At 39.7% G+C, this 21,187-nt stretch overlaps 2 protein-coding genes across 7 annotated transcripts; both read left to right on the forward strand.

Moving 5' to 3' along the window:
- Nucleotides 1–2,438: 2,438 nt before the first annotated feature.
- Nucleotides 2,439–14,331, forward strand: LOC103990748 (ubiquitin-NEDD8-like protein RUB2). Of its 6 annotated transcripts, none has more exons than XM_018828767.2 (11): nucleotides 2,439–3,255; nucleotides 6,398–6,490; nucleotides 6,575–6,772; nucleotides 6,907–7,498; nucleotides 7,686–7,813; nucleotides 7,973–8,011; nucleotides 10,564–11,648; nucleotides 11,720–11,818; nucleotides 11,939–12,036; nucleotides 12,168–12,252; nucleotides 14,008–14,331. In XM_018828767.2, exon 1 carries the CDS (start codon nucleotides 2,439–2,441, stop codon nucleotides 3,228–3,230), a length of 792 nt encoding a protein of 263 aa, XP_018684312.2. In that variant the 3' UTR covers nucleotides 3,231–3,255; nucleotides 6,398–6,490; nucleotides 6,575–6,772; nucleotides 6,907–7,498; nucleotides 7,686–7,813; nucleotides 7,973–8,011; nucleotides 10,564–11,648; nucleotides 11,720–11,818; nucleotides 11,939–12,036; nucleotides 12,168–12,252; nucleotides 14,008–14,331. The 6 variants fall into 6 exon arrangements, with proteins under 6 accessions (XP_018684312.2, XP_065046819.1, XP_065046818.1 ...); XM_065190747.1 differs by having other exon boundaries at nucleotides 6,907–6,959; nucleotides 7,085–7,498; nucleotides 7,686–8,011; XM_065190746.1 differs by having other exon boundaries at nucleotides 11,300–11,648; nucleotides 14,008–14,330.
- A 758-nt stretch (nucleotides 14,332–15,089) lies between these two features.
- LOC135678215 (glucose-6-phosphate/phosphate translocator 2, chloroplastic-like) lies at nucleotides 15,090–19,063 on the forward strand. Its single transcript, XM_065190750.1, has 5 exons — nucleotides 15,090–15,948; nucleotides 16,031–16,256; nucleotides 16,783–17,005; nucleotides 17,607–17,820; nucleotides 18,689–19,063. Exons 1-5 carry the CDS (start codon nucleotides 15,442–15,444, stop codon nucleotides 18,698–18,700), a joined length of 1,182 nt encoding a protein of 393 aa, XP_065046822.1. The 5' UTR covers nucleotides 15,090–15,441; the 3' UTR covers nucleotides 18,701–19,063.
- Nucleotides 19,064–21,187: the final 2,124 nt, after the last annotated feature.

Raw genomic sequence — 21,187 nt, forward strand, 5'->3', positions numbered from 1 at the left:
CGGTGATGCCAACCGTCGGCCACGTATTTGGGAGATAAGTGACGTCGGCTAGAATTATAACCCACAATTTACCGATTAAGATATATATGAAAGCTAAAGAACAGACATGGTAACCTAATCTAGCCAAGACAGTTGGCTGTTAAGGAATTAGTTAGGTTCCGTAAATACAATTATTTGATATGTTAAGATATTTAGTATGTTCTTGTTTTTCTATAACTATCAAAAAATATGTAATTTAATTTTAATAGAGACATGACATATAGGTTCTCGTCAACGTGTCACATCTACTCGTTGACAAATCAAATGAAATCTCAACCTCAAAAGATCGATAACGTGGTGTCAATAAGAATGTCGACTTGATCCCACTAGATTATTTACATGACTTATAATTTTAATATTATGTAATCATAATTTTAACGATTCGTTCTTGACGTTTATTGAACTCAACGATCACCCATATGTGATTGAGTACATTCATTAAATTTAATATTCGATCAAACCATCCAAGTTCAATGATCACGGCACATAATTTTTGACTTTCTAACACCTTAATCTAAAATGATCTCAAAAGTGGATCACCATCAGCTGTGGACCCCCGACCCGCGTGTTAGATAATCATAGTATATTAGAACGGATTTGATTAAAAACTATATTTTTATCAATCACGTATTTATTTTCAGTTTAAAAAGGAAAGTAAGTTATGCATATGATGCCATGCTTTTAAATAATTTGAATATCATGTTTGAATTTATGTCAACGGTATGCTATTAATTTATGATTTATAAATTGATGAGTATGACAATTTTTTCAATAACGAAATTTTTTTTTTTTTATCAATCTAACTAAACCATGCGTTTGATGTCATATTGAGCATCATGTTGAATATATTTATTGATGTTTGATAAGAAAAATAATAGCATCATCAACTCGCCTGCCACTAGGGCTGAGAAAGTCATCTAAGTAAAGATATGGGTAACTCATGCTAATCTTATGTAGCCATCGGTAGGAAAATGGTCCGTCGACCCATACTTGTCTCAACTAAAAAAAAAAAAAAAAAAAAAACCCTCGACAACCCTAGCTCCTTTTTATAGATGAACGACACAAGGGACCATCCACTGTCTATCCCAGATAAGCTAGGAGTTCTGACAAAACATATCATCACAATTGTCCTTCGAAAGACACGTTCATCAGCTACCATCATCAATGATCCCCGGGTCGAAAAAGAGATACCTTGACTCATTGTTGGCCTCATGTCACTGATCGCTTAAGTATAAAACCCAAGCTCCTAAACCAAACAAAGGTAAGCGGGCATTATATGAACTCTTTTGAATTTTATTAAACTTCCTCAACCTACTCTACTAACTTGAGCATTAGAGATGTCAGGTCGGGATGTCCTCGATGTTGATCGTTTATACAGGGCCCAAGCATGTCTAAGGTGTCTTATAACAATGCTAAGTGCTTCCAAAGGACTAAAACACATCTCGTCACGATCCCGACTTTCCTCTAATAGATAAGCTACTCCTCGAGATGATCATGGATCATTTGTCGAGAGCTTGTAATACATCGTGTGTCCACCTACCACCTTCGTTGCTCACTTGAGCCATCTCTCTCGCCTCGACACGAGCCCCTTAGGATGAATCTATGTTATTCGAAATCGAAAAGGATCATGTTGATTTTTCGATCAACTACACCGAAGGAAATAGTAATATTGATGATAGTTTATTCATTTATACCGTAGATTATTTTGAATAAGTGATTCATCATGAATTTTATTAACTAGAGATTCGCGGCTGGATTAGCTGGTCTAGCCTTGGCCGGTCGCCTAGTTGACAGTTTCCCAAGTGTTTATTGTACTCCAGTCTAACTCAACCCACAGTATTATGTTTATTAGCCTTGTTTTGAGTCATGTTTGATATAAATTCTGGGTTGACTCATATTTGACTTAGATTTTTAAAGGTTATTAGTAAATATCACATAGTCACATAGGCCATGCATCATTTAATTTGGAACTATATCTTTTGAGGATATTTATCATAATACTTGATATTTATGATTTATTTTATGGTAAGTGAATGAAAAATAAATCAATGTAATATATGATCGATAATATTCCAACATGGTTGGATAGACCCGAGCTCGCTAAGATTCGGGCTCGGATAGGCGATGTGCATCCCGAATCCCCCACGTGACCAGCATGCAATATGTCGTTTTGATATGCTTATTAACGGTCCACCAAATCCACATTAGATACGATAGAAATTTGAAGTATTACATCGTTAGATGTTACGGATGCAATAAGAAAGAAGCCACCATTTTTTGTGTGGGAGAAGGAAACGGTGGCGAGAAATAAGTGGGCAGCGAATCGCGATTCGTTAGGATCAAACTTTGGGCGCCTATAAAGACCAAGCGACCGCCTCCTGTCGTGCAGCAGCTCATCCATGGATGTCTTCTTCGAGACCTCCAATGGGAAGCACTTCTCCATCGAGATCGGCTTCTTCGATACCGTCCTCGAGATCAAGGAGAAGATCCACAAGTACGAGGGCTTTCCCGTCTCCACCCAGAAGCTCGTGTTCAACGGGCAAGAGCTGGAGGATGACCGCAACACCGAGCACTACGATATCCTTCAGAACTCCCGCATCCATCTCGCCCTCTCAGACCAGGACTCCGCCCCGCCGCCCGCGAAGCTCGACGCCCACCCCCGCGTCAACGTCGTCGTGAACGTGACCGTGTCCAAGCGACAGTTGACGCTGGACGCCGACGCTACCGACACCGTGGGGCAGCTCAAGGCGAGGATTCACGACCTCGAAGGCATTCCCACCAGCAGGTTCATGCTGTTCCACGGCGGTGCCGAGCTGCAGGACCACCAGACGCTGGCCGACTGCGGGGTCGCCGACGACCCCGAGGTGAGCCTCGTGGTGAGGCCCTTCCCGCCGTCGCCGCCCTCGTCGTCGGCGCCGCTCCAGGGCTCCAAGAAGCTGCGGCTGATGGTGCTGCCCAAGTGCGGCACCAAGAAGGTGCCGGTGGACGTGAACGCGTCGGACAACGTGAGCGAGCTGAGGAAGGAGCTGCAGAGGTTGTACGGCGTCTTCAACTTCCATCTGCCCACCGACGGCTACTTCTTCATCTACAAGCAGAACGTGATGGACGAGGACAAGTCCTTCAGGTGGCACGACGTGAAGCAGGGCGACACCATCGAAATCTTCAACGGGAGCGTCACGGGCGGATCGTAATCCATGCGATTCCATCTCAAAGAAGGTATCGTTTGCCTCTTCCTGTGGCTTTCGGAATGTGTTGCATGCAAGAGCATTAGACCCCCTGAGCGAGTAAGAATCCAAGCCTCCAGCATCACACCATCAATGGTTTTTCCTTGATGAAATGGACGGTAGGTAATGAATGTGCATATAGAGTTGCATGCGGAAATATGTACGAGTTCGATTAGAAGTCACTTCCTCTGTATTGTAGCAATAGTACCTCGATTTCTACTTCCAGTTTTGCCGATCAAAAGATCGAAAGTATCGATTTTTCTCACGAGTTCGGAAGCCTAATCTCTAGGTAGGTAGGTACGAGCGGCCACTTCTTCGAACGAGCTTTTGCTCGTTCCATGGTTTCATGTTTGTTTCTGTTGAGCTTTTCTTGTATTAAATGTTGCTTCTTGAAAGGCGCATGGAGTTTGCCATAAGCGAAAAAGGAGAGTTTTTTTTTTTTTTTTTGTGTATGGTTGGTATGTTCAATCGTTCATGGATTTTGATTTTGAGACTTGTGATCGATTTGTTTTAGTTGTGTTATGGTCCGTTTTATGTCTTCAAGAAACATAGCGGGAAAATAAAAATAGAAAACTAGGGTTTTATGCTGGTTTTTGTTGAGGCTTTTATTGAATCTGGGGGCTTGGATTAGTTTACGATTTTTTCTTGAAATTTGCGAGTGTTTCGTTGGTGGTTCATGCTGTGGGATCATCTGTAGATTAGGTATATTGTGATTATATATTCTGCTTATCTGTGCTTCTTGAAAGACATATAGAGTTTGCCTTGAGCGAAAAAGGAGAGTTCTTTGTTGTTGGTTGATTTTGTCAACCTGCTATTGCTGATGTTGCACTTTGTCGTGCCTGAGTCGTCCATGGATTTTGGTTTTGGGAGTTGGGATCGGCTCTTTTTAGTTCCTGTGTTGTTTGGCATAGTTATCCCTTCAAGAAATATAGCGGGGAATTGTACTTATGCCTGTATATCCCTGTATCGTAATACTGATAGCGGAAACCACACATTTATGTGTAAATAGAGAGTAAAATGAAAGAAGAAATTGTTCCTTCATTGAAAATTAGAGAGACAAGGCTTGAGGTAATGAGATGGCCCAGTTTTAATTACTTTTTTTTTTATCCAGAAAGCAGATTATATTAATTAAACTTGTAGGTCAGAGCACAAAAGGCATGCCAACTGAGAGGGCCACTCCCCTCTCCAAAAAGATGAAGCCTTAGTTAGCCTAGCCTTAATTACTTCAAATTGTAGTACGAGCTTATTTTTGTGCTTCAATGAGGATTCTGAATTGTATTCATAATCAACCAAAATCAGTGTGTGGCCTCTGGATTGGTACATCAAGAAATGGTCTGGATATTTTTTCTTGACTAGGGATAAAATAGGTTTAGCTTTGTAATTTGGCCTTTGTTAATTGTTCTGCATAAGTTTGTGTTTCCTTCTCTTTGTTCCTTTTTTAAGTTAGTTAGTTATCTAATTTTGATTTTTTTAGAATTAATTATGTTTAGGATTTGGTCAACGGTCAACCTCATTATACATGCAAAAAAATAAATAAGGTGTGAGGTTGGAAGAAAGAGGGCGGTAGGAGGCCATACAACAGGTTCAACATACCATGTTGTGTATGTCCAATTTAGAAGAAAAGCTTCGAGTAATGATTGAGCTTCAGGCTTGGAATAAGCTGTCAGTTGTGAAATGTTATTTTATGACATGGCCACCAATTCAAGTTTCTTCCAGTGCCTTAATCCTGGATCCTTCTAGCCTCACTGGAGTGATTCTTAACTAGATTCTTCCTGACCTAGTTCCCACAAATTTGTTTGTGTTAATTCCTTTGAAATCCTTACTGTTCTACGCACATTCATATAACCTTGTAGGTGTGATGTATGAGGCATGCAAACATTTATCAGGAGTGCTAGAAGTGCAAAAGTTCTTATATAATGAATTCTTTGGTGTGCACAATACAATTTATGAATTTCCTTGTTTTCTCTTTTATGTTAGCTCAATTGTTGCAGTCTTTTTTCCCAGTTTGTTATCCACAGACATCCCATACCCCATTTCGTTACAGGGTGTGCATAGAAAACATACAATACACCAAACCAACCTGGATGATAACTGATAGGCAACTCTAAAATCATCAATGTGCTGGGAAGCTCAGAGCACAGATTAATGTGACTATGGATGAGAAAATTCAAAATCATTTGCTGATAAGGAAAAGTCAATATGACCACTATAACCATAAATATGGTTTTATATCTAGACAACTAAAAGGTAATGTTGTAATGACAATAGGCTTGCTCCACCATGTTATATTCGAGTATGTGGTTTCATATAAACCTTGATTTTAGTTCCTTCACAGTTGGGACGTGGTTTGAGTGACAGTTTGTGCTGGTATCCGAGTCTGTTTTTTACCTCACACTTAGAATAAAGATTAAATTGCAAGAGTTGCAGATTGCAATGGGTGTGTGGTTGGCAAATGTACAGTTAGCATCAGAGATTGGAGAGAAGCGAGTTATGAATTACACTTTTAAATGCCAAACTGGTGAAGCCATTGAATTAGAAGATATAATAGATCAACAAGTAAGCTTCACATAACCATTTGCAAATGCCAAAAAGCTTGTGGATCATGGTGCCCTATGCTTTTTGGGTGGTACTGTATTGGGGTTTGTTTTACTGAATTTTGTTGCATGAAAGATCTCTGCCATGAAGCCAACTTTTCTTGGGTGGGTCAGGCTTTTCATCACTGATGCTCAAGAATTTTTTTTTGTTTTAGGTGTGAATGCTGCTAAGATGTTCATTTGAAGCACTTGCTTTCTTTGGGATGGACTAGGCTACATAATGTGATGTTTATTGTGCCCTTTGCTTCAAAGTTAGCTGAAGCTATCCTATTTAAGTCATAAAGTTCATTCTACGAAGCAATCATGAGAACTGAATTTGTTTCTTTTTTTGAGAATATTTAGCTCAATAAAAATGAAGGTTATTAGATACATTCCATCTAGCTATTATGTGGCACTTGATCTTTTGGCACCTCATCAACTAATGACTTGTTACCTGAAAAGGAGGAAAATGAACATCAATCTTGTTGCTTTTCATTTGATTTGCACATTCAATTTCTTGCAAATTGTGATTAACAATGTTTTGGCTTTAACCTTCTTCAGCTTTGAACTGATAAGAAAAGCACATCTCACTTGATGTCTTCAGTTCTCAAGAGTTCATGTCGGATCTAAACATTCAGCTCCCTAGTGCTTTTGGTAAGTTGACTATACGATTTTTTCTGATTGAGAAATGGCTTGCCAATAAGATGTAAGCCTGAGCTCTTAATGTATTGCTTGCAGATCCCTTTGCTGAAGCAATTGTTGACGACTCAGGTGTTGGTTCAAAGGAGTATGTGCGTGTTTGAGTGCAGCGAATGGAAATGTCTAACTACTTTGCAGGGTTTATAGAAAGAGTTCAGCTACAACAAGATCTTGAAGGACCTAAAGAAAGAGCTCTATCGTAATGGTTATGTTGTCCAGGATCCAGAGTTAGGCCAGGTACTTGTGTTCTTCTCTATAGTTTCTGCTTTTGATTCAGTTTTTTAATGAACATTTGATTAATTGCAGATTTGACATTTTTGTCAATTTTTTGTTGTGTATCTTATGCATTTGTATCGCATATTGTTTTGTAGGTTATTCAGCTCCAAGCTGATCAGCAGAAGAGTGTTTCTTCTTTCCTAGTATAGTATATTGCATCTTCATTTCCGGACAATGATCATGTTTTTTTCTCAGTTTGGTGATATTTTTTTCTCTTTCTGTTTCTCTTGTTTAATCCTTTTCTTCTCTCTTTTCTCTTTTTCTCATGTTAAGCCCAAAGACTGTATGCCATTGGGCAAGCTCCTTGTTGCTCGATGGACATTAGTTGCAAACGACAATCATGCCCACGGCCACCATGGTTTTCTTAACTGGCTGGTTCGGTATGATTTGATTGGTATTTGCTCGTCCAATTGTCAACCTGTACATGGACCATCCCAAATCAAGCAGTCCAATCTGGTTGAAATATATATAATATTTTTTTTGGATGTTTTATTCTGAAAACATCCAAAATTGAGCAGCCTCCTCCTTCCTCCACTGACCCTGATCTCCTTCTCTACCTTCGCTGCACATGTCTCTTCCTCTCCTCCAATGTCTTCTCTACCTTGGTGAAGCAGATGGATGATGAAGGAAGAATGGAGGAGGCCATAGGTGGGTCCCGATGGTGATGGTGGCAAAGAAGAGGGAGAAGTGAGTGCAGGATGAATTGGTTCAGTTCATTTATATTGGTAGTTTAGTCAATTGATTTGGGGTTTTTTGGGTATTTGAGCAGATTTGTTTGCCCTTAAGTAAATTATGAAAAGCGGGGTGTTTCTAGGTAAGAACCTATAAAGTGAGGCTTTTCCGGAGAAATCACCATTTGTTTTCTTTTACCCAGGGTTCGACTGAACTGTTGTGAGGAGTCGGGAAGCTGAGGAGTCACAAGGAGGAGGACCAGCTAAAAAACCGAGGAGCTGTTTGCATGATCGTGGCCTGCCACTGCCCATGTGTCTTTCACCTGCTCCAGTATGCCTTTGCATCCTCCACTGCCTTCTTTTCCTCCTGTTTTTCCTTCTTTCTTCTTCCCCTTCTTCCTCTTCCTTTTTATTCCTCATTCCTGTTCCTTCTTCCTCTTCCTCCTGCCTGTTGCTCATTTTCTTGACCTTCACTCTATTAATCATACAGAGAAATTCAACTTGAAGCAAGGACTGCTAAAATTTTGAGGTACATATAATTTATGTAACTTTTATGTCACCTAAGTTGCTTGCTTGTTGCTTGGTCATGCAGATTTACCTGGACTATTAATATGGTAGTACAAGCATGGGTTCTGAGTGGCACCACTGGAAAACTGCTGCTTTATGGTTTTCTGATGACTACTATATGTCAGTGTGAAGTCATATGTTGTGAAGTTTGAGTCCATTGAGACTTTGTCAAGATACCTATATATCAATAAGAAGTCCACTTCCTATTGATACTGATGTTATTAGTGTCAAATGTAAGGAATGGGTGCTCATGCTTAGCTACAGTTGCTGGCCATGCACTTCACATGGCTGAGAAGTTTAGGAACTCTCTCAGTTTAACTGTCAAGCATATACTATGTGACACTCTTTCAGTCCTAGAGTTAGTGGGAAGATAATTATGTGTATGGCAATTTCAATGAATGGTTTATCAAATTTTTACTCATTAGAATTGCTCATTTTGTCGGAGTTAACTTACAAAATGATAAGACAAAAATCTACCGAGTATTCTGCTCTTGCAATTCTACAGGAACGATGATCAATTTTAGCATGAAATGTTATAAGATAATTCATACTTTCTCTCATCAATCTTAGAATTACTTGTTTGATTTTTTATACCAGTTTTAAACATTATATTAGTTGACTAAGAAAGATTTAAATTCAAACTTTATTATGTTTTAGATTTCAATATTAGCAAATCAATCAACTAAGATTTGGATAGATGTCTTATATACTTTGCTTTTGTTGAGATTTAAATGCACATAATTGTCTAAAATTCTACATTTTCTAAGAAGTTTTTTTTTTCATTTTTTGAATATTTTAGAGGGTTTCCTTGAATTTATAGGCTGTGCAATCCATTTAGTAATTAGTATAGTGTGTGTATATATACTGAAAATAATAAATTTAATAAAAATATTATTACTAGATCATACCGTATATTTATTCATAAATATAGAACAGTAGCATTCCTTCTTTTAGGTTAGGGTCAACTGTTATGCCTCTAAAAATGGAGTGTCAAAGATTGAACTTGTCACTGGCCAAGCAGCAACCTCCAAGACATGGCTCCAACCATCAGACAACTCCCTAGACAAAACAATGCATTGCCTCAAGCTGTGACAACAACAAAGACATTTGTGGAATATAAAAATAAAACAATACAGATGTCTCTTAGTTGTTGCACCAAAACAATATTGTAATTTCTGCAACATGTTGATCTCTTGTTGGAACAACATGGGTGCAGATGATTTGCCAGTATGATATCAGAAGCATGGGGAGCTTCCATTGGCACATGACCCAGTGAATCAGAAAGGCATGTCAAGCACATGTGAGATGAAGCCAAATCAAATCAGAAGAATTGTTTATGTTCCTCTGTTGTTCTGATGCTGATAGGCTTCCTACAAGATCTACAGATCCATATGTCAGTGAATGACAGATGAATTGGCATCCATTTAGTATGGGGGATGTGCAGCCATGCCTGTCCAAAAAATTGCATTAAACTTACCTGCACAATTTTATGTATGTTACTATTGGCAACCTAGATAATTATCTCCCATGACTTGTGGGTGCTCGAGACTGCACCTACTGAAAGTGCTCAATAGAGTGTTTCACCTGTCAAACAATCTTCAAAGTTCATTGAAACATACTTTGGGGTAGGACAGAGGACAGTACTCTTTAATGGGGAAAAGAAAAATATCCAGAAAGTGGTTTGGAACTTTGGTTTTTATTGATTTTTTGCTACCTAGTGATGCAAGTTGATATTGATTAACCTGAAATCACTTCAATAGTCTATATTAAATGTCTCTATGCAGAGCTTTTGTCAGCTGTAAATTTGAAGTCATACTTTATTTCAATACCATGACCATAAAAGCAAACTCAAGTCTGAGTCAGAATTGTACAATAACTCTCCTGTTGTCCTCTGTCAGACCAGCCTCATCACATCATCCATGAGGCTTGAATTTTCTTTGTGATAAACTTTTGAACTAGTCTAGTGTAATTAAGAAAACATTTCTCCTCTCTCTCTTTTTTAAGTGGTTGAATGCCACTTATATTGATATGAGGGCCAACAGACTGATCCATCAATTTGCCATATATCGATGATGTCCACTAACTGCACTACCGATACTTTCAAATTCCAGAACTATTAGCTGGTTTTTGTGCAGATATGCAGTATGTGATTATAAAACAGGAGAAAGAATTAGATAATGTGAGTTAATAATATCTTCTATTCAAAATTATTTTCTTTCTAATGATGACTTGGTTATTGAAAGCTTTCCTTATGAGTATACTAGTCTCTAACCAGTGATATGCATTCTGCTAAAGCATGTTGGAATAAGTAAACTGTTTATTTTTTTTCTCTTCTAATAGTTTGTCTCTGAGAGTTATTAATAATCTTCTGATCCTTGAAATAAAGTATACATTTTATTTACCTACTTCTATTCTTTACTTCAATGCAGTTGTGTGTTAGATGTAAGATCTTTCTTGCCAAGCTTTTTCAGAAGGAAGCCCAAAGATTATGTATCTGATAATATGCTTCTGTAGGTATTTTTTAATCATGGTGGATGTTGCTCACATGAGAATGATGTGGACTTCAAGGAGAGGTTTGAATCCCCAGAAATGGTGGAGGCAGAAATATATCAGACAAATTTAATAGACAAGAGATATCCTCCACAGATATGGTTCAGATGCAACTGGATATTAAACAGAGCACCTTTCTTGCACATAAACATTCCTACACCAGCTATAGATAGATACAAAGCTACAGCTATTTGTACAATTTAAATGAGGAAAATTATAATGATCTTCAACAGATACCATAAGAAAAATCTCCTTAATCTAAGATTAGTCCTATGCATGGACAAGAATAGATAAAAATTCTCCATCTAATATGATAAAAGGTCTAGCATTTCGTGTTCTTGAAATAATGTCATCAATCTCCAATGCATTTCTCATTTTTTGTATATAGCCATTAGATATTTAAAATTTGCTGCACCAGTATAACCCATTTACAGGGACAAATTGAAGCAAATCAAGGTAACCTGCTTTGCATCTTGTATTACTCAACCTGAAATAGTTAGAAATATCATTTTTGCTAATAAGACAATTCTTCCTTGGGTGAGATCCTTTTCTTGAATATTAGATCAGATAGATCTTGATGAAGGAAAATATCATTTTAATCAGCTCAAAAGAAAATCATTTTTTGTTTGTTTGTATGCTTTTGGTGTGGGGCAGTATAGGAGCAGACCGCCTTATTTTTCAGTGGGATTTTTTGTTGCAGGTTACCCAAAGCAGGATGACATCTCCATCATTTAGATATTCCAACAAAGATTAATTCAATGGCAAGTTAAAGGCTTCCTCCTTTTGGAAGGACCACCCACCTGCCATAACTATATATGCATTGGGACATCAAGAGCTCTCCTTTTGACCCCCTACTCCAACTGTAAACTATCATCATTGTTGCTGGCCTCCTCCCCTTCCTCTCTCTCTCTCTAAAAGCCAAAACCAATTCTTTTTTGTTCCTTCATTTTTCTTGGGTACTTTGAAGTTTGAAACCCCATCATCTTTGGAAACTTTAGAGAGAAAGATGGATGGGAATATAGCTTTTGGCTTGGAGCCATAAATTAAAGGTATGCTTCCTTGGCTTCCCTGCCAGTCTACATCGGCAATGAACTGCATGATTAATCTTGTTTGCTTTCAGATTCTTATTGTCAAGTGCATGTTCTGTAAAGCCTCAGTGCAATGGCAATTAAGATGAAGGGGCTTCTCAAGGGAATCAAATACATCTCTCATATATTTGGTACTGCTTTTATTGACTCCTTTAATTTTCTTTGTTCTATTACTATCTCCATAACAGATGATCACAGTTAAGATCTGGTGTGTTCTTATTGGAGTACTTTCTGTGATGATTCTCTTGCAGTGCACAAGGAGCAGGAGATGGAAATAGGGTATCCAACAGATGTAAAGCATGTTGCACATGTTGGCTTCGACAACCTGTATGGGAGTTCTCCCTCTTGGGTAATGGTCTAATGCTAAAAAGCTTATGCTTATGTCTCTGTGTGATCTCTTTAAAACCTTTGAGGAGATCTTGTAAACCAAAACAAGGAGGTTGATTTGTGCTGATAGTTCTGCATGACTTTGTGGTGCAGATGAATGATTACAAGACATCACCTGATTTCTCATCAGGTTCCCTTAGCAACTTCGGATCGAGAGAACCCTCGTGGGCTTCACAAGGTTTGTTCTTTGCATCTCTTACCATTTGTGATCACTTCTTTGAAACATTTGTCTCATTTGGTGATCTACTTAGTATTAGATCACTATTTTGATATTTTTTGTTATTAGAAGATGGATAATGTAATTTGGTACTTTATAATTACTAAGGATGCAAATATTGACTAGGATTTAAACGGAATGCAAAGATGATATTTCCAGAAAGCAGTAGTAAGATTTAGGAACCCAACAATGATGCCAATTGCCACTAAAGGAGTTAGGTTTCTTGTTGAGATTTCTGCAACTCTACTTTGCAGTATACTAAGATATTTGAAGTAATGTACTTCTGTAGTTCTTTTTCTTTTTATTGAAATATAGGCCTCCATAGTTCTCAAGTTCACAAGATGATCTTTTTTGAAAGCTCAATAACTTGAAGTTTTAAGGTTAACTAACTAAATCATAATTGTTTGTTAACATGTTGGCTTTTCACAAAATCATAACGTTACACATATGATGACCTACAGTACAAGATAATAAACCAACACTAACCTAAATGAGGACCATAAAAGAAAACACAACTCATGACTGTGGTAGACGACATCATCAGCGACTTAATTTTATTGGCATCTGCTGATGACTACGGATTAGTCTTGTGCAATAAAACAAGTATCCATCTCTCTACCAACATTAAGCTATCATTATGTTAAACAAGACAAAATTTCAGAGGAAGTTCTCTTCTATGTATCAAATTCTGCTACACTCATGACTCATCTAATAAATATATTTTGCAACAAGTTGAAAGAATTTACTTTAGCCAAATGGCAAGCTAGCATAACCTAAGTTCAAAACAGCAGTAAGCTGTTACTGATATGAAGATCCGAAAAGGAGAGATATTTGAGCTTAGTCATTATCATTTGATTGTGATCACTTTGTATTCTTCATTGAGTACATTCCACTAAGGCTTCTATACTCCAACTTATTGTGATAAAAATTACCTTTTTTCCTTTATCCCCACCTTCCACAAGATTATTCAGGTATGCCATTAAATGTTTCTTCAAAACTTTCTGTGTTTTTAAGATTGAGAATATAACTTTTGTTGCAGTTAATTACTGTCAATTACCAGAACATTATGTTGAATCAACGGTCACATTGTCCTGGAAATATTGTATTCCAACCTAAGATAGAAATGTCAACTCTCATTCTTTTGGCATGGAACTGCATATTTAGGTTGGTAGGCACACCATGATAATTTGTTGTGGTGAAGGATTCCTAGGAACATTATTATTCATGAAACTAAGAATTCTATACTGTTCATTAGCCAGAAACAACTCTTGTTTAATTACAACTTGGATTGCACTTGACATGTCTCAACAAGTTAGCTTTCATGGTCTGCACATATAATATGTTCTACCAGTATGGATGAGTTGGAGCTTACATTATTTAGCCCGACATGAACCACGATTACATGCATGTGAGGAGCATAGTAATGCGGAACAAGCTTTTAACGAACCTTCCTAGCACTAGCAAAAATAAACCGAGTAGCATGTTTTGCAAGCATGAAAGAAGAATTCCTTAAAAGGAATGCATTGTTACTGCATAGCACTAAGTATGGATGAGTCATTGCATGCTACATGCGATTGCTATTCACATGTGCAATCTCATTATTAGCTTGATTTGTTTCCTGTAAAAGCAATTAACAGCCAAGCAGTCACTTGATTTGTCATTGTTCTTGTTCTCTGAATTATTCTACTTTTATCTTACTAACTATTGCCGCAACAGATTTTGATCAGCAAAGAGAGCTACAACCACCACCTGAGATTTTCACAGACCATCCTTGCCCAGACTTACCAAAAGCCCCTAAGAAGAGAAAACCAAAGAAGGCTAAGGCCAAATCCCCATCACCAGCGAGATCGTCGAGATCATCAGCATCGAGAGATTCATACTCCACTGCGTTTGAAGATTTCGGTGAGACGCGAAGGGAATTCCGATTGGTCTAGGGTTATCTTTTACATGTAAAGGATTGGATATTCTCATCTGCCTTTCTTTCAAAAAAATATTTGTTCAATCTTTTCGAGTTTTAAAGTTGTTCAGTAGACCAGATTGTCACACTTTCTTTCCCACTGAACACCCAGAATCCATGTCTGCAATTTGAATGATAACCCTATCCAAATTTGATGATATGGAGGCTGGGTGTGCTCTTTCACTAATCACTTGTCAAGCTCAGCTGACTATGTCTTCTTTTATTGCAAGTTTAGAAGAACAGTCTGAGACCCATGATGGAGATACTGAATTAAGTTACACAGGGATATGTAGTCACACACCCTTTTGGTACTCTATATTAGATAGCCATGAACCCTAACATCAACTATATGTTACAGAGGTAAAATATTGTCATCTATCACTCCCTTTTGTGGATTTCCATTCCCTTCACTCTCAATTGCCAATATTTACTCAAAGTTTATGTATGCAACTGAAGGTGCCTTTTTATCATGCTCTCAAGAAATAATATTTTCTTCTTTGAAGACGATAATACTCCGAAAACGAATCGGATCATCGTTAAATTTATTTTTCTAAGAAAGCTCGAAAGCTCGATTCATTTAAACCGGATTCAGATACCATAAAATTGGTGATTAATAATCAGATCATCAAATTATTTGATTTCATGGCCTTTCATCAAATCAGACCATCTTTCAGTATCATGGATCATTCAGTCATGGGTGACCTCCCTCGGTGGCAAAGGGTCATGGTCCACGTCGCCCATGAAAGGCCACCCTGGAATTTCATGGGAATATTCCTCGCCGCAAACCTAAAACCTCCCTCGCTCGACCGCCCATTGTGCTACAACTTACGTCGCGGCTTCACTCAACGCCGTTGCGGTTTGCGTGGAGATGGAGATGGCAGTTACGACATGGACACCTCCTCGCGAATGGCTCCCTTGAACCTCGTCTCTCCCGGCTCTTTCTCCGGCACACCTAGTTTTCCACTTTTCCGGGGTCTTTATATGAGGGCGGACCTCCACCTTCGATCCCACGTCGCTTGCCCTTGAGATCTCTCCTTCTATAGATCCGAAATTGGAGAGAGGAGGGAACATTCTTGGGTTTCTCGAGTGTCTCGGGATCGAGAGGGAGGAAAGGTGCAAGCTTTATTAGATTGATTGAATCGCTACCCCGGCCTCTCTAAGCCCTAGAAATCGGCTTTTTTCGATACTTCGATATGATCTACGCTGTGAAGCAATCCGCTTTAGCGTTGGGCGCCGCGGATCTTGTCAGGCCCAAATCTCTGCTCGTTGCACCTCGAATCAGCATCCTTCCGACCATATGTGCTGTCAAAAACTCTAATTTCCAGCTTTCTACTCGGAAGCCCCTGTCTCTCCCCTCCCTGGAGGGACTTGGTTTCCCGTCGGTCGTGAAGCCTCGGGGTCTCGGGTTCAAGCGCGAGGCCTTCGAAGCCGATAGGTCGGAGAACATCGAGATCTCGCACCAGGAAGCTCGGTCGGCCGCGGGTCAGAAGCTAAGGATCGGGATCTACTTCGCCACCTGGTGGGCTCTCAACGTGGTGTTCAACATCTACAACAAGAAGGTCCTCAACGCATTTCCGTATCCCTGGCTCACCTCCACTCTCTCCCTCGCCACGGGTTCGCTGATGATGCTCGTCTCCTGGGCCACCGGGATAGCCGAGGCCCCCGAGACCGACTTTGAGTTCTGGAAGGCGCTTGCACCGGTGAGAAAAATGAGATCTTTTGGTCAAACACAAGGGATTTTCGTGATTAGTTCGGTTTCTCAGGTGGATTTTCTTTGACCAGGTTGCGGTCGCTCATACCATCGGCCATGTGGCGGCGACGGTGAGCATGTCGAAGGTGGCGGTGTCATTTACCCACATAATAAAGAGTGGAGAGCCTGCATTCAGTGTATTGGTGTCGAGGTTGCTGTTGGGTGAAACTTTCCCTCTGCCGGTGTATTTGTCACTGGTCCCCATCATTGGCGGTTGTGCCCTGGCGGCGGTGACCGAGCTCAACTTCAACATGACCGGTAAGAAGAGATACAATAATGCTTAACTCATGAAGTTGACCTCTATGGATCTTTGTTCATATGTAATAGCAATTTTGAGCTATTTTAACTAAACCAGAAATTAGTGAATTTTCTGATCAAACTGCTTGGTCAATGACAAGCAAATTACTGCAGTATGAAGTTATTGCTCACAAGCATTCTAGTATTTTATTCAGGTTATATCCCTTGCTTTCTATGCTATCTCAACATTTCCTAATTTAGATGCCGCTGTTGCTGAATTAGTTTGTTGATGCTTGCTTCCTAGTTACATGAGCATGCTGCAACTGCTAAGAGTTTTTTATTAATCGGTATTACTGTTACATATGTGAGCCATGTCTATGAAAATGACTCAGAAAGTAATCTCACTGAATTATGTTGGTCAAGGGAACCAAAGCATTCTAATACTGGAAGGCTGTCTTGGAATTATAATTTTTATGATTTTAGATGTAATCAATCCTCTATGAACTTATTGGTGAGAGTATTAGCTGTGATTTTTTTCCTATTTCAGGTTTTGTGGGCGCAATGATATCGAATCTTGCATTTGTGTTTCGGAACATATTTTCTAAGAAGGGGATGAAAGGGAAGTCAGTTGGTGGGATGAACTATTATGCTTGCCTGTCGATTCTATCCCTGTTGATACTCACACCTTTTGCTATTGCAATTGAGGGCCCGCAGATGTGGACTGCTGGCTGGCAGAAGGCACTTTCACAGATTGGTCCACATTTCGTCTGGTATGCCATAACCTTTTCATCGGTGTGTCTCATTTATGAATTTTGTTTTTATTCATGCAGTAGCTTAAACATCCATTGTTCCTATTTGCCTGTCAAAAATTAACTCTTGCTAGTTGCAGGACCTTAGCATTGTGTACTCCCAGTGGCTTGTGTTGGAAAGTTGTTATTAAAATGGCCCGATCTGCATTCAGCAAACCAAGCATCCATTGTGTTCAAATTTTTGCTAGGAAACTATTTAGTCTGTTTGTAATATTGAGCTTTTCATGGTATGATTATATTAAAATTTAAAATGTGCTCCTCACCTTATGTTCGAGTGTTTCTTTTCCGTCACTTGATTGACGTTCAAAAGTTAGAACTAGTGTATTTAAAAGATCAGAAATCGAGCTTTAGTTGTTTCAGAACCTTGACTTTTTCTGATTTTACTCCAAGTTTATACTCATCTTCATGCTAAACATGTCTAATGCTGCCACTATTTTAGATAATTATATTCTTTTAGAGGTTAACTTTTGACTTCTGTGCTAGATACCATGTCGTTTGTGTAACCTCATAATTTTTAGCTACTCTATTAAATTGATGTGGCTATGAAACTGCAAACTGTTAGGTGGGTGGCTGCCCAGAGTGTCTTCTACCATTTGTACAACCAGGTTTCATACATGTCCTTGGATGAAATCTCTCCTTTGACGTTTAGTATTGGGAACACCATGAAGCGTATTTCTGTCATTGTCTCATCCATCATAATCTTCCACACGCCTGTTCAACCTGTCAATGCACTTGGAGCTGCCATTGCTATCCTTGGAACTTTCCTCTATTCCCAGGTAAATTTTTATCATTACTTTTTGTGGAGACTAGGATTTTAGATGGTCCATTTAAGATGCCTGAAAAGCCACAAGCAGATTGCATGAAATATCACTTGTATATTTGCTTAAAACGAAATGTGAAGTTCTTATATACATTGTCCAGATAATAAAGATTTTATATTGTTTTTAGTTGCATATTGTCGATGTGTAACCCGGAAATCCACAATGGGTTTGCTGTTTTTTGTTTTTAATGGAAAGGAGACATGGAGAGGAAAGATGATGGAGGGAAGTGTCTCAAGGAGAAAGAGAGAGAGGGGAAGTGTTTCATTGACTCGGTCACATTTTATTAGTAGTATATTTGTCTGATTTCTTTTTCCTTATCTCTTCCCACTTAGGACTCAGCCAAGATAGTTCTCTATAAGCTTAACAATTTTTATTTCTTTAAATTAGAATAAAAAGATGCACTTAATCTATGCCGGTGTCACTGATGGATGCTGCCCATTGCCTGTGAGAATCACTGATCGGCCTATTAAAAATGGTTTATTGTTGCTCTTGTCATGACCATCCACTTGATCTGAATGGCACAAGAGAAAGATAGATAGATGTACACAAAAAATGAATAGGCATATGACCTTTGAGTTAGTTGGCCATGCATATTATGATAAGCTGGATGTCAATGTTTTGGTGTCTGAATTTTTAATATTTATGATCATTATTATTGTCAAGACAATGTTTTACAAAGAGATTCTGATTCATGTGTTACAATTTGACATCACAATGCATATATTACTTGTCTTGAGAATATCAAGTCTGTATTTTCGATAGCTGTGATGCTCTTAAAAATCAATGGTGAAAGAAGCTGACATTCTTGGTGACTATTATGCAGGCAAAACAGTGAACCTAAACAAGATTCGGAAGGTCCTGTAACGAGAGCAGAGCAGGTTTACGCACTCGCACGAGGCGCTTGAAGCAACAGTGTAATCAGGCTGATATTTACAGGGTCGAGAGACAATTTTTTTTGCGTAGATAGATGCATCTAAATATGTAGATCACTAAAATAAGAGAGAGAGAGAGAGAGAGAGAGAGAAGAACTTTTGTTTACTTTTTTGAGTGGGCTCACAAACCTCCTCCTCCTGTGCTTGTGAGCTGCAGTAGATATAGTCTGAAATAAAGGTCTTAAGGTCATTCTTCTTCCTTGTCGAGTTTAATGTTGGATTCTTTTTCTTTGGGCAAAACCCTTCTTCTCTTGGAGCTTTGTCTATACTTTTGTCGAAGTGACGATGGCAAATTGTCTTGTCTTGGTGAAGTCTGCATGGGTAGGGGTCCGTTCAACTTGGGACGGCTGGCGATGCAGAGTTCAGCAAGGGAAGGAAACGAGTCGCGGCCTGACTGGATCGCCGACCAATCCCTCCACTCGAACATTTCGTCGAAGCTGAGCTCCTCCGGCGACGCCGTAGAACTCCACCCCGATATGTTCTATGGTAGCAACGCGACAGCGGGATGCGCTCCAGATTTGACGCCCATGATGTCTCCGGCCAACTCGGAGACTCTAAACCCATATATCGTGGAATCTGCAGCTCTATCGGATTCTGCTGATGCGGTCCGAGTGCTTCCAAGATCTCTTCGGGATTCCGGGCTTCTATATCCCTTCCGCTCGTGCACCCCCAGCTTGAAGTCCACTCGATTCATCATCGATCGCGAACCCCTCGGCCGCCTTTTCCACATGAAACTGCCCCAGTTCCTGAAGAGAAGATAGTTGCGCCCCCATCCTTGGTACTGCAGCAACTGATGCTGGATGTGCTTTCAGATGCCGCAGGTTGATCAGATTACTTACTTGCACCTTCCGGAAGTGGCATAGGATCAGAGAGCAGCACGTCGGTCGTCTCAAGGCTTCCGGAAGCGGCATCCTCACTCTCTTCCTGCGTTGGATTTCCATGTATCTCAGGTGCACCAAATCACCAGTAGCTTCCGGGACACTCTCCAAATGGAAATCGTCCGTGGTTTTGGTCGTGGATCATTTTTTTTAATTTAAATAAATAAAATTAATTTTTATCATGGACCAAAGTTATTATGATTCTTTTATATCTAAAATAACTTTTATATTTTTAAAAATATAGTATATAAGTTTGAGTTGATAGACGTTCGAGTCTGACATATTAACTCACAATAAATCATTAATATAATAACATATATAATTTAAGTTTAAAAAAAAATTTATCTTGTCGAGGAAGAGGAAGCGGTAGAGGCTATAGCGGTGGACGAAGGGGGAGAGGCAAAGGTATAAGAGGTCGGAGACAAAGATGAGAGAGAGCTATGTTGAATCTCGTATTTTGATGATTAAACCACTTGTTATGTGTTTATGTTTTAATCTGCGTTTTTTGTGACGCAGGATGCTTCGATCAAGATGAGACAATTAAAGCAGAAAAAATCATATTGTGTCGGAGGAATATGTCAGAAGATTGGACATCGGGCCGGTGGATCGGTCGACGTATCGACAGAAGGCTTCGGGCCGTGGACTCGGGCATCAGGCTAAGAAAAGCGGGTATTGTGCCAAGGATATCGGAGTTGCGGAGTCAACTGACCGATTGAGCAATAGGCCGCAGGAGAGGACGATGCGCCGAATAATCGGACGAAGCGTCGAGGGACCAATGACATGCCGGACAACTTGGTTAATTGCTTCAGATTAATTGTCTCGATCGAAGTTTTGTTTTACATGTGCGGGATTAACTACGATGGAAGTAAGACATGTAGTAGGAGTTGCGCCGGAGTCAAGACTATGATCACGTTGGGGGTTCGAGAGTTCGACGGAAGTCCGGACGGTCGTCGGATGTTCTGCGGGAACAAATCCAAGAAGTCCAGGAGCTTGCCAAAGAAGTTCATCGGAACTCGCCAAGTGGATCGTCGCAAGTCCAAGAGTTTGCCGGAAGTCCGTCGGAGCATCGCCGAAGGTTCGTCGGAAGTTCATCGGAAGAATCGATTGATGCACCGGAGCAAGTTGCAGTAAATGTCTTAAGAAATATCGTAGTTAGCATATAGATTAAGTTAGGAATGGGAGGTGATCCCATTAACTTAATATGGGGGCAATTGGGCCCTTGATAGACCCAAATTGGGCCGAATGGATCAACCCAATCGGACTAGAATTCCTGCCAGGCGGTGGCACAGCCAGTGTCGGCGGTGGCACCGCCCAGGAGATGGTCCCCCAGTTAGGCGGTGGCACCGCCTGGGCTCAGTCTCCGAGCTGCCAAGCGGTTGTACCGCCCTAGTCAGGAGGTAGTATCGCCAGGACCCCGGAAATCCGGGAAAAGATATTTTTGAGCTCCAAATTCAAACCAATTTGGGGCCTATATATACGCCACCCTTTCCTGCATGAAAGGGGACTGAAAAT

Source organism: Musa acuminata, chromosome BXJ1-7 (genome assembly GCF_036884655.1).
Source record: "Musa acuminata AAA Group cultivar baxijiao chromosome BXJ1-7, Cavendish_Baxijiao_AAA, whole genome shotgun sequence".
Taxonomy (NCBI): Eukaryota; Viridiplantae; Streptophyta; class Magnoliopsida; order Zingiberales; family Musaceae; genus Musa; species Musa acuminata.

Excerpts from the sequence above, each read along its gene's own strand:
- LOC103990748 (XM_065190745.1), top strand. The coding sequence starts at position 2,439 with ATGGATGTCTTCTTCGAGACCTCCAATGGGAAGCACTTCTCCATCGAG.
- LOC135678215 (XM_065190750.1), top strand. The coding sequence starts at position 15,442 with ATGATCTACGCTGTGAAGCAATCCGCTTTAGCGTTGGGCGCCGCGGAT. Across the intron at positions 16,257-16,782 it reads GCTCAACTTCAACATGACCG|GTTTTGTGGGCGCAATGATA; the intron begins GTAAGAAGAGAT and ends TTCCTATTTCAG. Across the intron at positions 17,006-17,606 it reads ATTGGTCCACATTTCGTCTG|GTGGGTGGCTGCCCAGAGTG; the intron begins GTATGCCATAAC and ends GCAAACTGTTAG.